Source organism: Dendropsophus ebraccatus, chromosome 8 (genome assembly GCF_027789765.1).
Source record: "Dendropsophus ebraccatus isolate aDenEbr1 chromosome 8, aDenEbr1.pat, whole genome shotgun sequence".
Classification (NCBI taxonomy): domain Eukaryota; kingdom Metazoa; phylum Chordata; class Amphibia; order Anura; family Hylidae; genus Dendropsophus; species Dendropsophus ebraccatus.
Genome location: NC_091461.1, coordinates 118321823 through 118340659, shown reverse-complemented (window position 1 = coordinate 118340659; position 18837 = coordinate 118321823). Strand labels below are relative to the sequence as shown.

Below are 18837 nucleotides of genomic sequence, written 5' to 3'. Positions count from 1 at the left end.
ATGGCAGTAATGTATAGACACTCACCATACATGGCAGTAATTTATAGACACTCACCATACATGGCAGTTATGTATAGACACTCACCATACATGGCAGTAATGTATAGACACTCACCATACATGGCAGTAATTTATAGACACTCACCATACATGGCAGTTATGTATAGACACTCACCATACATGGCAGTAATGTATAGACACTCACCATACATGGCAGTAATGTATAGACACTCACCATACATGGCAGTTATGTATAGACACTCACCATACATGGCAGTAATGTATAGACACTCACCATACATGGCAGTAATGTATAGACACTCACCATACATGGCAGTAATGTATAGACACTCACCATACATGGCAGTAATGTATAGACACTCACCATACATGTTAGTAATGTATAGACACTCACCATACATGGCAGTAATGTATAGACACTCACCATACATGGCAGTAATGTATAGACACTCACCATACATGTTAGTAATGTATAGACACTCACCATACATGGCAGTAATGTATAGACAGTTACTATTCTTGGCAGTAATGTATAGATACTCACCACGCATGGCAGTAATGTATTGACACTTACCATACATGGCAGTAATATATGGACACTCACCATCCTTAAAGTAACACTTTTATTTCTGAATATATTTGAAAAAACTACAGAAACTAAACCAGGATAAATAATAATAATTCTGATATATAAAAAAATTCTAAAATTTCCCCCAAAGATTTTAGGATTCTTCCTGTATTTTCTCCATATTCACATATATACCGTTCAGAGAGCGGAGGACGATTTGAGTGACTTTTAGGGGTTCTTTGCCTGGGACTGGAGACAGTGAAAATCTCCGTAACGTCAGAGCGACGCCGACTTTCAGCTCGTTCATAGCGAAGTTCTGTCCAATGCAGTTCCTGGGAGGCAGAAGACAGGCGTCAGATGATCATTCACCCGCTGGTCGTACAATGCAGTATACAGTATATAGCAGAGATATACAGCTAGTATTACCATCCTATAGTGTATATGTAAGGGAGCTGCTCTGACTAAAAGGGGCATCTTAAAGGGGAACTCCAGTTAAGAAAGATTTAACCCTGAAGCCTTTGAAAATCCTCACTAGCTTCTCCACTCTGTCTCTACTCCTTTGTCCTCCCCCTCCCTTCTGAGGTCACATGATTTCTGTCTGTTCTGTTGCCAGGCAAGCTGTAACACCTCCTTTGCAACCCCGCCCACCACTGACATCACACAGTGATCACCTGACCAAGGGCAGGGAAACAACAGCCTCTCCTGAGTAGTATAGGGGAAAGGAGACACTGTTGTTTCATCTCTCCATCACCACACTCTGTCTCCTGGGATTTACTTTACCTTGATCCAGCAGAGAATGGCAGGAAGGCGTGTGGATGTCTTTTAGGGTTGTCTGGTGAAAATCTCATTGGGTCAAAAACCTTAAAAATAATAAATGACGCAATGTTAACAATAAATAATATAAAGATGCATTTAGATCAAGTAAAACATCTATATCAATGGAAGTAGAAGACGAGTATGAAAAATTCTACTGCATCCCCCATACTAGATGGTGGAGGAGACACTCGGCCTACCTCAGGGTCATCCCACACGCTGGGACATCTGTTGATGCAGTATATACTGATCATGGTTGTAGCACCTGCCAAGGGAAAGGAGGGACGGATTGTAGTTTTTTGAGTGAATAAGCAATTTTAACCAAAGCGCAGAGAAAAACTATTTATAAATAATAGAAAAAAATAGAGCTATAAAGAACTGCATTACAGCATGCAGCACATGAAAAAAAATCAATAATACTGTTATACATTACCTCTCCACACTCCCGGTCTTCTCCTGTTCTCTGCTTCCTTCCCAGCACCGCGGCTGCAGCTTCAGAGCGGTCTTGGAGCTGACAGACTGCTCAGCCAATCACTGGCAGCACTGTTCCCGTCCAGTGATTGGCTGAGCGGCCTGTTAGCTCAGGGACTGCTCTGAAGCTGCTGCCGCGGCATCGGGGGTGAAAGCAGGGGGCAGGAGAAGACCGGGAGTGTGGAGAGGTAATATATAACAGTTATGGGCAAGGGCTGCACGGACATCGCTGACTATATATATATATATATATATATATATATAATAATTTAATAATAATATATATATATGTATATATATATGTATCTACAGCCCTTACTAAGCGGTCATCAAATCGTGTAACAGGCTCAGCAAACGAGCGCCAATCTAGCAGATCAGCGCTTGTTTACATTATTGATCGGGCCGTGTAATAGAACCCTATGACTAAGGAACGTAAAGGCCTGAAACACGTCAGTATTACTGAAATGCTTCTCTCGCTTTATGCTACAGCGCAATTCTTTTTATGTCCAATCTTTTTTTGACAGCTTTTCATTTGGATTAATTAAAAAAAGACGTTTTACGAGATGAAAGTGCTGGACTGAACAGTTTTGTCTTCATAGAATGCAGCGTTATATAGAATTTAGGTTTCCATATAGAATTTTTTTAAAATTTTTTTTATTTTTTAAATTTGTCACCGACCTTTGGGCAGGCTCCGCCCATCACAGAATGTGATTGGTTCTTTAAGTTCCCGAGCCATTCCTGGTACAGGCGGGTAGAGGCGCATGCTCTCCTTTATACACATGGTGGTATACGGCAGCTTCCCCAGGTCCTCCCTGTACAATATAACATGAAAAAGTAATATGTTATATTGTATGTTTACTAGTAAGGCAATGGGGGAGACTTAAAGGGATTTTCCTCAGGATAGGTCATGTTTTTCATAGAGGCATATCCATAGGGTCTATGAAGGGCTTCCCTTCCTTCATGCAAACATTTCCCTGCAGCCCCCAGAGGGGGGCGCTCACTACACACCCATTGAGTTCACTAACTGTAGACCTAAAACCTTAAAGGTATAAAGAACAAAACAAGTTCTCACCACTCCACTATCCTCCGATCTCCCAGGACCTCTTTAACCTCCTCCCGGCATTTCGCCTGGTGCTCGGGGTACTTAGCTAGACAGTATAATATCCAGGAGGTGCCGCAGGCCGTTGTGTCGTGTCCTGCAAACATGAAGGTGTCCACCTCCGCCCGCAAATCTTCATCAGAGAGTCCACGGCCATTTTCATCCTGAAGTAGTGAAGTTCCATATACATTAGCCACATATCGGAGACGTGCGGAGCTTTGTTGGTGGGTATGAGCCGTGTCTTACCTTGGCGCATAAGAGGATGTCGAGAAAGTCCAGATGTCTCTTCTGCTTCACCTTCTCAAGTTCACTTTCTTGCCTAAGAGATTCTTGTCTCATTTTGATGACTTTCTCTAAAAGGAAAAAAAAATGTTGATTATTGTTGTTATCGCTCTGCCGGAAAAAAATTTGAAAATTTGTAATCCAAAAAATTCAAAAAACATTTGTAAAAATTTCCCCAAAAATTCTAATGAGCCGCACATCGGTGACCACCAGCATGGACACCATTGTAGCACCTGTCATTCTGAATGGCGTACGTGATCGTGAGATATTAAGGTCCTAAGTCAATCCCTGAAGAAGCTATTCAAGCTATTCAAAAAGTTGGACTCGGTACTGACCTGTGTGCTCATGTGCGATCCTAAGTGCCTTGCGGAAACGGAATCCAATGGGGCTCCAGTGGAAGATGAAGTCGTAATGATAGGGAACACGGTGGGCCCTGTAATTCACCAGGTAGGAGACGTCGTATACGGCTTTGATGTAGTCGTTCTCGCTGCGGAGAAGGGAATGGTAGTTATCATGGATGCCAAAAATTTGGTTTTGGCCTATAGTTTCTATGTATAATTTTAAAGAGACCAGATCCAGTACTAACCCGTCCATCTGGCAGTCACTCTGGTAGCTGAAGGCGCATTTCATGATGGTGTCCAGGGTCATCAGGCTGACATCATGGAAAAGCTCCACTGGTTTCTTCTCCGGTAGCATCTTCTCCCATTTATCCTGACAAAGAAGAGAACAGAAGTTGAATCAACTTATTGCCTATTCAGATAATAGGTTACCACCATGCCACTCCGGCCAACAGATCGGTACTGTGGTGTGACTGGAGTTAAGAACTGGATAAAACTTGTTCTTTGTCATTTGTTTCTATTTTCTGACTGTAATTTTATTTATTTCCCTGATATGGTGGCGACCATTTTGCCTGAGCTGTTTTTACCAGCAGTTAGTGACATGCTTTACAGCAAGACTCATGGATATAGAGGACAATAGACAGACTCTGTCCCCTTGGGATGAATGTGAGACATTACTGAGCGCGCTCTGTGACCTGTGAAGAGGTCATTCCACAGGGAGCTGCTATTGTCTCTTCTATCTACCGGTGTCACATGACGCTGCAATGCTGTTCAGATCACTTTACTGCAGCCTCCTCTTATCACCATAGACACAACAGGAAGTCTCAACTTAGTTTTAGCCCCAGTGGCGAGAATGAGAACTGCAAGATGTCAGGATTATTTTATAATGGAAAATTAGAAAAAATGTCACCAAAAATTCTTAAAAATATGTTAAACATTAAAATATTATTTATACAATAAGTCATTTTCGGATGACACTGTCCCTTTAAGTGCCAGGCATTTCCCGTCCTTACCAGCATGACATTGACACTTTCGGACATCACTCGGATATACGGCTTTAAAACGTCATAATGGAAGCCGGGGGTGAGAAGCTTCCGGTGGTGGAGCCACTTCTGTCCCGATAAGGTCAGCAGCCCCTTTCCTGCACGACGCAAAGGTCAAAAGGTCAATGTCAAAGTATGAGGCTGGAGAAGAACACTGATTATAGGAAGAATGACGGATCTTCTCAAGCTACGTACCGATCCACGGGGTTATGAAGCGATAGGCAATGTTGTCCTTTGGATCTACAAGAGACAATGGGATTGTGTAAGTAATAGGCAGAGAGCTAGGCACAGGTTTGGTGATCAATGTTACATCTCTGGGTCGCCCACCGATCAGCGGCATGTAGCACCCAGGTCTCCTATTCCTCTTCATTAACTTCTCCAAAGTGAGGAGGAGCCGTATGCTACAACATAGGGAGCAGCCATCCCCGGTACATGGAAATGTCTTAGGGGGATGGAACAGAGTTATAGGGGTAATATCGCAAAAATAAATCAAGTGGTGCCAGTAAGTGCCATATATTTATATATTTGTAATCTACTTCTATTAAAAAAAAGTTTTCAGTCTTCCAGTACTTATCAGCTGCTGTATGTCCTGTATTCTTCCCAGTCTGACACAGTGCTCTCTTCTGCCACCTCTGTCCATGTCAGGAACTGTCCAGAGCAGCAGTAAATCCCCATAGAAAACCTCTCCTGCTCTGGACAGTTCCTGACATGGACAGAGGTGGCAGCAGAGAGCACTGTGTCAGACTGGAAAGAATACTTCCCGCAGCACATACAGCAGCTGATAAGTACTGGAATATTTGAGATTTTTTTTTTTTTTATAGAAATAAATAAGAGATTTGTATAACTTTCTGGCACCAGTTGATTTGAAAGAAAAAATATTTTCGTGAACTACCCCTTTAAGTTAACTGTGCAATGGCTGGAGCCTTCAATCTGTTCTGGTATTGCAGAAGTGGCAGTCACCAAACTCCTACTTAATGCTCATTCGATGGCATAAATTTAAAGTGCTTTCCCCTTTAAAAAAAAATAATTTTTACTGGAAATACACCTTTTAAAATAAGTGTATCAAGGGTTCTCCTGTTATTCTAACCTCCAGCAACCTGGTTATAAGTGTTTGCACTGCAGTGCCCCTAGAGGAGACATGAAGCATTACATGGCAATCAATTTTGAAGTCAATTTATGTAATGCGTGGTCAAGCTGGGTCCTCCAGATAGATAGATAGAGAGAGAGAGAGAGAGAGAGAGAGAGAGAGGGAGGGAGAGAGGGAGAGCGAGAGAGACACCTTTGGCAGCCACTCTCCTCATTGAGAGAGGTCCTTTATATGAGGCAATTCCAAAGAAATCTGAATATAATGGAGGATGTTCTGGATCTCCCGCCATGTTGTGCTATAGAGAACGGGTAGAGTGTTCTAGATCCTCACCTTGCCTGGACAGAATGGCCTTGGCATAGTCCGGGTGAGTGACAAAGAGAGTGGGAGTAAATTTTCCCAGCCACATGGGGAAGGCGTAGTCGTACTCGTTCGCGTAACCAACTATTTTATCCAAATGTTTTTCTTCCTGTTTGAACTATTAAATAATAAAAAAAAAAAAGGTTATATAGACCCGGTGCCTCGAAAAACATGTGGACTATGGGATGATATTAAAGGGGTTGTCACCAAAAATTGTTTTCTTTCAAATTAACGTGTGCCAGAGATTTGTAATTTACTTCTATTAAAAAATCTCCAGTCTTCCAGTACTTATCAGCTGTTGTATGTCCTGAAGGAAGTGGTGTATTCTTTCTAGTCTGACACAGCGCTCTCTGCTGCCACCTGTGTCCATGTCAGGAACTGTCTAGATTCTATGAGGATTTGCTACTGCTCTGGACAGTTCCTGACATGGACAGAGGTGGCAGCAGAGAGCACTGTGTCAGACTGGAAAGAATACACCACTTCCTGCAGGACATACAGCAGCTGATAAGTACTGGAAGACTAGACATTTTTTTACCGAAGTAAATGACAAATCTCTGGCACCAGAAAACCTTTTTTTGGTGAACAACCCCTTTAAAAAAAAAAAAACATGTGCCCCCAGCGCTGCAAAAAAAAAGGCCGCAATGAATTATAAACTATATAGTATTACGCTACGTACCTCTAGGGCATTGCCATATAGCCAGTGACGCTTAGGACCCGGGAAGGCGCTGAATGCTCTCTGTAGTTCCTTGTATGTCAGGTAGAAGCTGGAGACTCTATAGAGCAGGTAGAGGGCGCATAGCCAGGCCGCCCAGTGTAACAGCTCAGGGAGTCCGGGCAGGGACGGGGACGCCATGTCTGGGGTAAGCAGTAATGCTCAGTACTGTCCATGCAGCAACATCCAGCATTTATATATGTCAGTGATGGCAGGAGGGGGCGTCCCATATATGAATAGCAACCAGAGGGTGTGGACCAAAAATGTCATCATTCATGCCATGAATCAGCGGAATCAGTAATGAAACGATTACTAGAGGCAACTTGTCATGTTAGTGTTCTTAGAGAACAAGCGGGTTCACCTCTCACCTGCATGGAAGGAAACTGCTTAACTAGCAATTCTATATATATATATATATATATATATCTTCTCATTATTCAGCTTCAGAGCTGAAATCTCCCAATATTCTTTGATGACCTACATTTAGTAAGTGACTTCTCACCCCAGAAAAAACCTCTAAACTCATGGCCACTAAGTGTTGCACTTCTATGCAATCTGATGTCCATTGCCTGTTGTTAGGGGAAATCTGTCTCTATTAACAGATGGAGCAAGACGTATTACAGGGAGTGGGGTGGGGCTTAACATGTGCTCAGTGCAGAAGAGAGGGAGATAGTGGCCTGTGTACCTGCAGGCAGTGCCAGTCTGATGATCATTACTGTCCCTGAAAGGTAAATCAAGGCTTCTTTTATATCTCTAACCATCTATGAAGCTGGGGGGAAGCTGTCAGTATTGTAAATATTAGACAGCAGCAAGAACAGTAGCAGCTCAGTGCTTGAATTCGATACTAGCTGTATAAATCCTTATGATTTCCAAGTGATGGGGGCGAACAGACACTTTGGGGGTGTCCTCAGGAGAGGCTCTATGATTTGTGTGTATGGCTCTGATGGATCAGACATAGTGGCCGCCAACATAGAGATACCGCCAGCTCAAGAACACAGACACAGAAGGGCACACTATGAAAGCAGTATACCATATCACACCACTGATCATAATGGCGCCACCATGTCTCTGTATGCAGGGACACTTAAAGGGGTACTCCGGTGAAGAGATTTTTCTGTCACATCAATTGGTCAGAAAGTTATATAGGTTTGTAATTTACTTTTATGTAAAACTCTCAAGTCTTCCCATACTTATCAGCTGCTGTATGTCTTGCAGGATGTGGTGTATTCTCTTCAGTCTGACACAGTGCTCTCTGCTGCCACCTCTGTCCATGTCAGGAACTGTTCAGAGCAGCAGAGGTTTTCTATGAGGATTTGTTACTGCTGCTCTGGACAGTTCCTGACATGGACAGAGGTGGCAGCAGAGAGCACTGTGTCAGGCTGGAAAGAATACACTACTTTCTGCAGGACATACAGCAGCTGATAAGTACTGGAAGACTGGAGATTTTTAAATAGAAATATTTTACAAGGGTGCGTTCACACCTACAGGATCTGCAGCAGATCTGAAGCAGATTTCATGCTGTGTTCAGTTATTTAAATGAAATCTGCTGCAGAAAATCAGCTGCAGATCCTGTAGGTGTGAACGCACCACAAATCTGTATAACTTTTTGACACCAGTTGATTTGAAGGAAAAAGATTTTCTCCGGAGTACCCCTTTAACATGGTTGCTGTGATAGCAGCCAGGACTAGGCTGGCAGCAGATAGTGAGGAGAGAACGATGAAACATCCACCCTGCGGCCGTGTCCGTTCTTGGATATAGGATTGTTGTACATTGTACTCCTGTCTTCACATGTTACCTGTATAGTAATAAAACTAAATGTAGCTTGTAAAACACGTTATAAGGTGAACTGAGTTGTCACAAACCGGGAAGTGACATCACTGGTGTCAGGGATAGAAATGTTCAGGGCTTTAAATAATAGAATAATGTGAACTATGTCCAATATAGATAGATAGATAGATAGATAGATAGATAGATAGATAGATAGATAGATAGGAGATAGATAGGAGATAGATAGATAGATAGATAGGAGATAGATAGATAGATAGATAGATAGATAGATAGATAGATTGATAGATAGAGAGAGAGAGATAGATAGATAGATAGATAGATAGATTGATAGATAGAGAGAGAGAGATAGATAGATAGATAGATAGATAGATAGATAGATAGATAGATAGATAGATAGATAGATAAATAGATAGGAGATAGATAGATAGGAGATAGATAGATAGATAGGAGATAGATAGGAGATAGATAGATAGATAGATAGATAGATAAATAGATAGGAGATAGATAGAAGATAGATAGATAGATAGATAGATAGGAGATAGATAGGAGATAGATAGATAGATAGGAGATAGATAGGAGATAGATAGATAGATAGGAGATAGATAGATAGGAGATAGATAGATAGATAGATAGATAGATAGATAGATAGATAGATAGAGAGAGAGAGATAGATAGATAGATTGATATATAGAGGCACAAGGCACCTGGACAGAAGGGGATGTCCCTAACCGCTTCCAATAAACAGAAGAATATATACATACAGTATATATATATATATATATATATATATATATATACATATATATATATATTTTTTTTAATGATGGTAAATTACAAAGTAATAATAATAATAATAATAATAATAAAAAGTTTTGAGTCTCCAGAGTACCCCTTTAATTGAGGAGTGTTCTCTGTTCATGATTCCCATCCCCTGACTAAAGAGGTTGTAGAGACCTTGTCTCCCGCTGGGACTTTCTGCCAGGTTTCCCAATTACAGATGAATGATGAGAGTCCCGGCAGGACTGCCCCCCCCCCCCCCCCCATCAGGCAAGCGGAGGATATGGCAGGTGTACGCCAGGGAGAAGGGCCAGGTCTGTGCTTCCCACCTGGTATACGCCAGTGGCATAGCCTTCATAAATATCCCACATAGTGCAGGGTAGTTGCAGAACGATAAACTTTACTAAACAGTTCTTTTAAAGTTACAGTACAGACGGTATAGAAAGTCCCTGATCACAAGGTGCGTTCAGCTTGAGATTAGATCTGTCAGCCGTTCGCCTGGAGAATACGGATATCACTGCACAAGCGGGTAGGTTGAGTTTTTAAATATTGAAGGAGCTGACCATCGAAATATGACGAAGGACTCAGCGACTTGCAGAGGGGCACACAGGCGAGAAGCACTTCTCTAACCACTGACTGGAAACTGTGGATAGCAGGACTAGGAAGACTTGAAGATGACCCCCTCAGTGTGGACAGGCTGGGTCCCTTGAGTGGTAGTCATACTGCTTGTGGTTTAGCAGGCCATAACTTGGCACTCCGGAACACTGGAACAGTAAGGCATTAGAAGTATAGCAGCCCAGGATTAGAGATGATCGAACAGGGCCGAGGTTCAGGTTCGTATGAACCTGAACCATCGGCATTTGACTCCCGCCGTCTTCCTGTTCCATGGGAAACCTGAACCTTGGCCCTGTTCGATCATCTCTACTCAGGATCAGGAACTGTCCAGAGCAGCAGCAAATCCCCATAGAAAACCTCTCCTGCTCTGGACAGTTCCTGACATGGACAGAGGTGGCAGCAGAGAGCACTGTGTCACACTGAAGAGAATACACCACTTCATGCAGGACATACAGCAGCTGATAAGTACTGGAAGACTGGAGATTTAAAAAAAAAAATAAAATCTATATAACTTTCTGACCCCAGATGATTTGAAAAAGAAAAATTTCCTCTGGAGTACCCCTTTAAGTGAAAACATCTACTGACTAGAGAACTGCTCCATTCACCACCACCCCAGGGGATCCACATTAAACCTAAATTTTTTATAGATTTTTAAGCTGCGGATTCACTCACATTTGGTGAAATGCTGCAACACATATGTGATGTGTGAATGGAGCCGATCCTGTATCCTATTCTGTGTATATAACACTGTGCACTCACATGACTCTAGTATGAGTGATGCCAAGGACTGGGCGCACCTGGCAGGGTTACATGCTGACTGGACCCGCAGGTGTCTTATACATGCCAGCACACAGGGTTACACCCCATTAGTTCTAGTAATGATACTCTCTATAATTAAGCTGATTATTGCACCTTTACAGGTACTTGATGCCCCAGCTGGCGGCGTTCCTAGAGACAAGGAGGAGGTTACACAGAACACAATGTGGAGCAGATGCCAATGGGAATTATTTGCACGCAGCTAATAACGCTATGTGACACGACCGTACACCGCTAGAGGGGGTGCCGGGATAGTACACGGAGTCCCAAGAACTTTTCTTCCAAATAAACTGGTGTCAGAAAGTTATGTAGATTTGTAATTTTACTTCTATTTAAAAAAAAATCTCCAGTCTTTCAGTACTTATCAGCTGCTGTATGTCCTGTAGGAAGTGGTGTATTATTTTCAGTCTGACACAGTGCTCTCTGCTGCCACCACTGTCCATGTCAGGAACTGTCCAGAGCAGCAGCAAATCCCCATAGAAAACCTCTCCTGCTCTGGACAGTTCCTGACATGGACAGAGGTGGCAGCAGAGAGCACTGTGTCAGACTGGAAAGAATACATCACTTCCTACAGGGCATACAGCAGCTGATAAGTACTGGAAGACTTATTTTTTTTAACAGAATAATATATAATGTAAATTATTATTATTACTATTATTATTATTATGAAAGTGGATCGGATTACTCACACTCCTATATACACAGTGATGTGACTCCTGAAATATCTCCCTCCTTTCTAATATCTTGGCTCGTTGCCGATTAGAGCCAAGTGTCAGGCCCCGTCCTATGCATCATATATGTGGGATTATATATAATTATCAGGGTAGTGACTGAGGAGACAATAGTGTGAGGTGTCAGCAGTGTCTCATCATTCCATCCATTGAGGATTATAGTACCGGCCCTGCTTTATGTTATTACTGAAATTACTCTGCCCTCAGTCTTATGGTGCGTTTACACAGATTTGAGAAGAGGAAAAATCTCAGTCTTTCCTTTATGACCTGTTCTCTGTTTGTAGTCTGTTCCCGACTTTGGCTTCAAAAATCTGTCAGATAAATCTCTGCATGTAAACGCACCATTAGGAACACCAATGTCTGGCAACTAGAGAGGTCGTCCTGGAATAGGAGGAAGTATCTGTTCCCCCTGCAGAAACAGCGCCACCCTTGGCTGTATCTGGTATTGCATCTTCAGCTTATTCTTTTAAATGACCATAAACTGCAATACCAGATACAATCTACAAGAGCGGCGCTGCCATGACGGTGCCCGCTGCAGTCAGAACTTAGTAAAATAGATAGCACTTGCACCCACGGAGCCCACCCTCCTCTTTAATCAGTTCAGATACAGGATACTACAGGGTGCAGAGGTAGTAATTGTATCTAGGGTTTAAAGGGATTAAACAGGATTAGAAAAATATGGCTGCTTTCTTCCAGAAACAGCGCCACGCTTGTCCTCAGTTTGGGTGTAGTATTGCAACCCAGTTCTATTGAAGTGAATGGCCCTGAGCTGTAATACCAAACACAGCCTGAGGACAGGGGTGGCGCTGTTTTTTGAAAGAAATCCAAAATTACTTCTTTAAAATGAATCCAAGGACCCCTTCACTACATGAGAAGACACCAGTATTACAGTAGATGGGTCCTGTAACTGCAGATTCTACCTCTGGGCCATCTGGTTACTATGAACAACCTCAGATGATCTCTCCAGGTAGTACGTCTGTTATGTCTGTGCTCGGCTATGGGTGTTATTGTGCATTTCCGGTTACTGTATTATAGGCTTGTTGCATCATGAATCCTAGAAATTCCCCATTATTATGTGGAGAGAAGGCGGCGGTGGAAGCGTCTGTCACGTCCGGGTGTGTCACCTCCATCTGCAGCAACTAAACTCAGCTCACCTCCTGGACAAGGAAGAAAAACTCCCGACCTCTGCTCTCATTTACTATGGACTTTATACATGAGTCTATTAACTTTAATTTTTTTGTAACTTTTATGTATAACTTTTATATTTTACTTTTTATATGTTTTATTATTATTATTATTATTATTATTATTATTATTAATAATAATAATAATAATAATATTTTATATGTTTTTCTGTATATGTTTCCATAATGTACTCTGATATGTAATACATATACTGTATACACACATACACACTTGCATAAATAAATAATTACATACATACATAAATACACACATGCATACATACATACAGCGTTTGGCTATGTTCACACAACATTTTTTTTCCAGCTCCGTTTAAAATAACGTCTGTTATTTTGAGTCTAAAATAATGGACGTTTTTCAAAGCCTGGCATCCCCGGGTGTTTGCACATTATCTTAGTTTGGGGGTTACTAATTGCCCTTTGGTTGTGGCTTAATTAAAAAATCCATTGAATTTAATAGTAAAAACGGAGAAAGAACGATGAGAATAGAAGAACTGTGTGTGAACAACTAATACAAAACGTCCGCTATTTGCAAAAAACGTCCGAAAATAATGTTCATGGTCATTATTTTGACGTCTGTGGCAAAAACGTCAGTTTTTCAATGCATTGTGTGCATAGGACGTCCGTCTTTCCATTGACTTCAATGCAATTACATTGAAGTCAGTTAAATTGCTGCAAAAACGGACATTTTTTTAAAATACAAAATCGGATGTTTTTTCTCCATTTTTGACGTTGTGTGAACATAGCCTTTCAATGCATTTTGAGGGAGAGAGGCATCCGGACGGTTAACCACTCGCCATGACGGGAAAATCCAGGCACAGCCGCGGTATATAGACGTTATCTGCTATATACAACAACTACCTTTGTAGATAATAATAGCAGAACTGTCACTTTGTTACTGACTGAACCTGATGACAAAAAAAGGAAATATTTTTTGTAAATTTACTTAGCAAATTTGTCTCCTCCTGATAGGCTGCTCTTTCCCTCTTTCCCTCCCATTGTTGACTGCTCGCTGTCTAGGCTACTGACCACCACTCTGCTCTAAAAGCAGTGGTCTGGAATATATATATATATATATATATATATATATATATATATATATATATATTACAGTATATATGCAGTATATCTCTGTACATCTGTATTATAGCTATATACACACCAGGCAGCCCACTGCTTTTAGAGCAGAGTGGTGGTCAGTAGTCTGTCAACAATGGGAAGGAAAGAGCAGCCTATCAGGAGAAGGAGACGAAGTTGCTAAGTGAATTTATTTGTATAAATATTTCCTTTTTTTTTGTCTTCAGCTTCAATCAGTAACAAAGTGACAGTTCTGCTGTTAGTATCTAAACACATTGAGGCGCTGTTCTTCTGACCTGTTGGGTCTCGGGGGGTTGTGTGTGTGTGTGAGACCCCGAGGACTGATCAGGGAATCCTGAGTAACTAGATGAATAGACTGAATAGAGCAGATATGGACTCTCAGTGAGACACATAGCGGCCACTATTATTCTTACACTGCTGCGGGTGTGTGTGATGGGAAGGCGTCTCCTATACGTACAGGATCAGCAGAGGTTACCGGAGTTTACCAGCAGCAGCAGAACTCCATTCACCTCCATGAGCCGCAGACGACTTATGTCCTAATTCCTCCCATTATTCTTCATTATAACCGGATACAAATAGACTCAGGCAGCTGATCTGTACATACTGGGGTTTCTGCTGCAGGTTATGATCTGATGAACAGAGGCCGGAGCAGCATCTGCTGTGGACAGTGCGGAAGACAGAGTTATATTTAGGGGGTACAGTGTATGCAGTGTTATATTTAGGAGGTACAGTGTATGCAGTGTTATATTTAGGAGGTACAGTGTATGCAGTGTTATATTTAGGAGGTACAGTGTGTGGCAGTGTTATATTTAGGGGGTACAGTGTGTGGCGGTGTTATATTTAGGAGGTACGGTGTGTAGCAGTGTTATATTTAGGAGGTACGGTGTGTGGCAGAGTTATATTTAGGAGGTACGGTGTGTGGCAGTGTTATATTTAGGAGGTACAGTGTGTGGCAGTGTTATATTTAGGAGGTACAGTGTGTGGCAGTGTTATATTTAGGAGGTACGGTGTGTGGCAGAGTTATATTTAGGAGGTACGGTGTGTGGCAGTGTTATATTTTGGAGGTACGGTGTGTGGTAGTGTTATATTTAGGAGGTACAGTGTGTGGCGGTGTTATATTTAGGAGGTACGGTGTGTGGCAGTGTTATATTTAGGAGGTACGGTGTGTGGCAGTGTTATATTTAGGAGGTACGGTGTGTGGCGGTGTTATATTTAGGAGGTACAGTGTGTGGCGGTGTTATATTTAGGAGGTACGGTGTGTGGTAGTGTTATATTTAGGAGGTACAGTGTATGGCGGTGTTATATTTAGGAGGTACGGTGTGTGGCAGTGTTATATTTAGGAGGTACGGTGTGTGGCGGTGTTATATTTAGGAGGTACGGTGTGTGGCGGTGTTATATTTAGGAGGTACGGTGTGTGGCAGTGTTATATTTAGGAGGTACGGTGTGTGGCGGTGTTATATTTAGGAGGTACAGTGTGTGGCGGTGTTATATTTAGGAGGTACGGTGTGTGGCAGTGTTATATTTAGGAGGTACGGTGTGTGGCGGTGTTATATTTAGGAGGTACGGTGTGTGGCGGTGTTATATTTAGGAGGTACGGTGTGTGGCGGTGTTATATTTAGGAGGTACAGTGTGTGGCAGTGTTATATTTAGGGGGTACAGTGTGTGGCATTGTTATATTTAGGAGGTACAGTGTGTGGCAGTGTTATATTTAGGAGGTACGGTGTATGGCAGTGTTACATTTAGGGGGTACAGTGTGTGGCAGTGTTATATTTAGGAGGTACGGTGTGTGGCAGTGTTATATTTAGGAGGTACAATGTTTGCAGAGTTATATTTAGGAGGTATGGTGTGTGGCAGTGTTATATTTAGGAGGTACGGTGTGTGGCGGTGTTATATTTAGGAGGTACAGTGTGTGGCGGTGTTATATTTAGGAGGTACGGTGTGTGGCAGTGTTATATTTAGGAGGTACGGTGTGTGGCAGTGTTATATTTAGGAGATACGGTGTGTGGCGGTGTTATATTTAGGAGGTACAGTGTGAGGCGGTGTTATATTTAGGAGGTACGGTGTGTGGCAGTGTTATATTTAGGAGGTACAGTGTATGCAGTGTTATATTTAGGAGGTACGGTGTGTGGCAGTGTTATATTTAGGAGGTACAGTGTGCGGCAATGTTATATTTAGGAGGTACAGTGTGTGGCAGTGTTATATTTAGGAGGTACAGTGTGTGGCAGTGTTATATTTAGGAGGTACAGTGTATGGCAATGTTATATTTAGGAAGTAGAGTACTGTATGTAGCAATGTGGGGAAGGGGGTAAGCTTTATCCTTGCCCCAGGTGTAGGATAACCTGGCTTCACCTCTATACATATACACGTCTACAGTTTGTAAACAGACTATAATACTTGCAGTGAGGACAGCGCCAGGTTATTCCCCAGCTCATTGGTTTATCGACCAGCAGGAGGCCCATTGACGGACTGTGGCAGGCGGGATTCCGAGAGGAGCCCACTTTGTGTAATAGAAGAAAACGATCAGCCGACATTTACAATGTTGACTGATCGTTGTCTTCCAACATTCTGAAACATAAGCGATCACCCTGGCACTGATCTGCTGCCGTCGCTTTGTGTAATATGAGAGCCCTGGTATCTTCTATGGGCTGTCCGGATGATTTAATGAGCAACCTGTGTAATTGCAGGAAACAATCGAAAAATCGTTGATCGTTGATTTAGATTTGACCCTTAAATCATTGTTAATTGTTCACTAATCGCTCAGTGTAATGGTGCGTTTACACGGAGGGATTATTGTTCGAATTTTTGCGCATTAGAGCGATAATCGGCTCGTGTAATCAAAGCGAACGATTAAGCGACGAGTGAGAAATCGCTCATTGTGATCTTCCAACATGTTCTCAAATCGTCGTTGGTCGTTTGCTAAAAATTCGCAGATCGCTTCGTGTAAACAGTCTTTCACCGATTCACCCTAATGTATGAGATGGGCTGAAAACGATTGCAATAACCATTTTTCCAAACAATATATCGTTCCGTCTAAACGCCGATCGTTATAAAAAAAACACATTGTTACTTTGAAATCGTTAATCGTTCGATTAGGCGAATTATCGCTTAGTGTAAACGCAGCATAATTCCACATCGTTCCTTCATTTGCTGGGATCAGGTGGAGTGAACGATCAAAGTAACGGTCATAACTAACGGTCATCGTTCCGTGTAATATGGTGAACGATTTCAGGTAACTGATAATCAATATCGTTTGCGTTCATTTATCGTTAAAAATCGATTCGTCTAATAGGACCCTAAATATCTGCAAAGAAAACCAACCACCACACATAGCGGCCACTATTATTCTTACACTGCTGAGGGTGTGTGTGATGGGAAGGCGTCTCCTATACGTACAGGATCAGCAGAGGTTACCAGCAGCAGCAGAACTCCATTCACCTCCATGAGCCGCAGACGACTTATGTCCTAATTCCTCCCATTATTCTTCATTATAACCGGAGACAAATAGACTCAGGCAGCTGTCGTAGGTTAATTCTTTACTTGAGCAAATGGAGGTGAGTGAGTACTATAGAGTGAAGTATTGACTATTCTAATGTACTCCATACTGGAGTGAGTGCTGCATTCTGCTCGGGTGATCGTGTACATAAAGCTTGTTGAAAGGCTGCTGAGCATAATCCGTGTCCACAGATCACTGGAGCGATCCTCTCTGCTGACATCTCTGGCCGAGACTGGAACTGTCCAGAGCAGGAGAGGTTTTCTATCGGAATTCATTCAGAGTTCCTGTCTCGGCCAGAGATGTCAGCAGAGAGCACTGTGTCAGACTGAAAATAAAACAACACGTCCTGCAGGACATACAGCGGCTGATAAGTACTGGAAGACTTGAGATTTTTTTTTAATAGAAGTAAATTACAAATCTGTATAACTTTTTGATATCAGTTGATTTGAAAGAAAAGGATTTTCGCTGGACAACCCCTTTAACAGGAGGCCCAGTGTATTATATTTCATCCAGGGGGCCCAGTGTATTATCTCATTATTTCTTAAGGCAGGGTGGGGAACCTTCGGCCCTCCAGCTGCTACATTTCCCATAATGCCCGGAGAGCCAAAGCATAATAATAAAACACTTCTGCTGAGTAATAAGTAATATTTCCCTCTGCAGAGATGTAGATATAGATAGTACAGAGGTAGAAATTACTCACAGGCCCAAAAAACTTAAAGGCCACATCATAGATAGCTGTAATTCATTGCCTGGACAGGAGAGATGCTCCTGCGCTTCCTCTTGTGATGCCTCTGTTTTAAGAATCTGTAATTAAAGGGGTACTCCAGCGAAAATCTTTTTCTTTCAAATTAACTAGTTTCAGGAAGTTATACAGATTTGTAATTAACTTCTATTAAAAAAAAAAAAAATCTCCAGTCTTCCAGTACTTATCAGCTGCTGTATGTCCTGCAGGACGTGTTGTTTTATTTTCAGTCTGACACAGTGCTCTCTGCTGACATCTCTGGCCGAGACAGGAACTGTCTCGGTTTTCTATGAATCCCGATAGAAAACCTCTACTGCTCTGGACAGTTCCAGACATGGACAGAGGTGGCAGCAGAGAGCACTGTGTCAGACTGGAGAGAATACACCACTTCCTGCAGGACATACAGCAGCTGATAAGTACAGGAAGACTGGAGATTTTTAAAGAGAAGTAAATAAAAAATCTATACTTTATTGACACAGAAAAAGATTGTTGCTGGAATACCCCTTTAAGTAGCTAGAATTACCATTAGGGCTGATGTAGGAAGCCTTTCTGTCCATTCCTCTTATATTCCTCTAGGGGGCAGCACACAACTAAGTCATAAAGTGATACCTCGTCATATTTATCTACTACTAATGGATGAATAAAGATTGGGAAGTAATTCTGTAGTGATGGTGAGTAGTGATCCATCATTCTGTTCAGCATCTCTGCCACTAGTTTATACTACCCTGAGATAGGACAGCAGAAACCTACTAGAAGTAACATGGACACCAGAGGACACATACTG

The 18837-nt window shown here is 42.1% G+C and overlaps 1 protein-coding gene across 1 annotated transcript; it reads right to left on the bottom strand.

Moving 5' to 3' along the window:
- Window positions 1–630: 630 nt before the first annotated feature.
- LOC138799862 (cytochrome P450 4A24-like) lies at window positions 631–6978 on the bottom strand. Its single transcript, XM_069981573.1, has 12 exons — window positions 6756–6978; window positions 6053–6197; window positions 4831–4875; window positions 4606–4733; window positions 3841–3965; window positions 3590–3741; window positions 3219–3325; window positions 2946–3136; window positions 2552–2685; window positions 1603–1667; window positions 1370–1449; window positions 631–921 (listed from the first exon to the last, which is right to left on the bottom strand). Exons 1-12 carry the CDS (start codon window positions 6930–6932, stop codon window positions 744–746), a joined length of 1527 nt encoding a protein of 508 aa, XP_069837674.1. The 5' UTR covers window positions 6933–6978; the 3' UTR covers window positions 631–743.
- Between the last annotated feature and the right edge of the window lie 11859 nt (window positions 6979–18837).

Coding starts and splice junctions, on each gene's coding strand:
- LOC138799862 (XM_069981573.1), bottom strand. CDS start 6,932: ATGGCGTCCCCGTCCCTGCCCGGACTCCCTGAGCTGTTACACTGGGCG. Junction 4,876..6,052: donor GGCCATTCTGTCCAGGCAAG/GTGAGGATCTAG, acceptor TGTCTCTTGTAG/ATCCAAAGGACAACATTGCC. Junction 3,137..3,218: donor ACATCCTCTTATGCGCCAAG/GTAAGACACGGC, acceptor TCACTACTTCAG/GATGAAAATGGCCGTGGACT.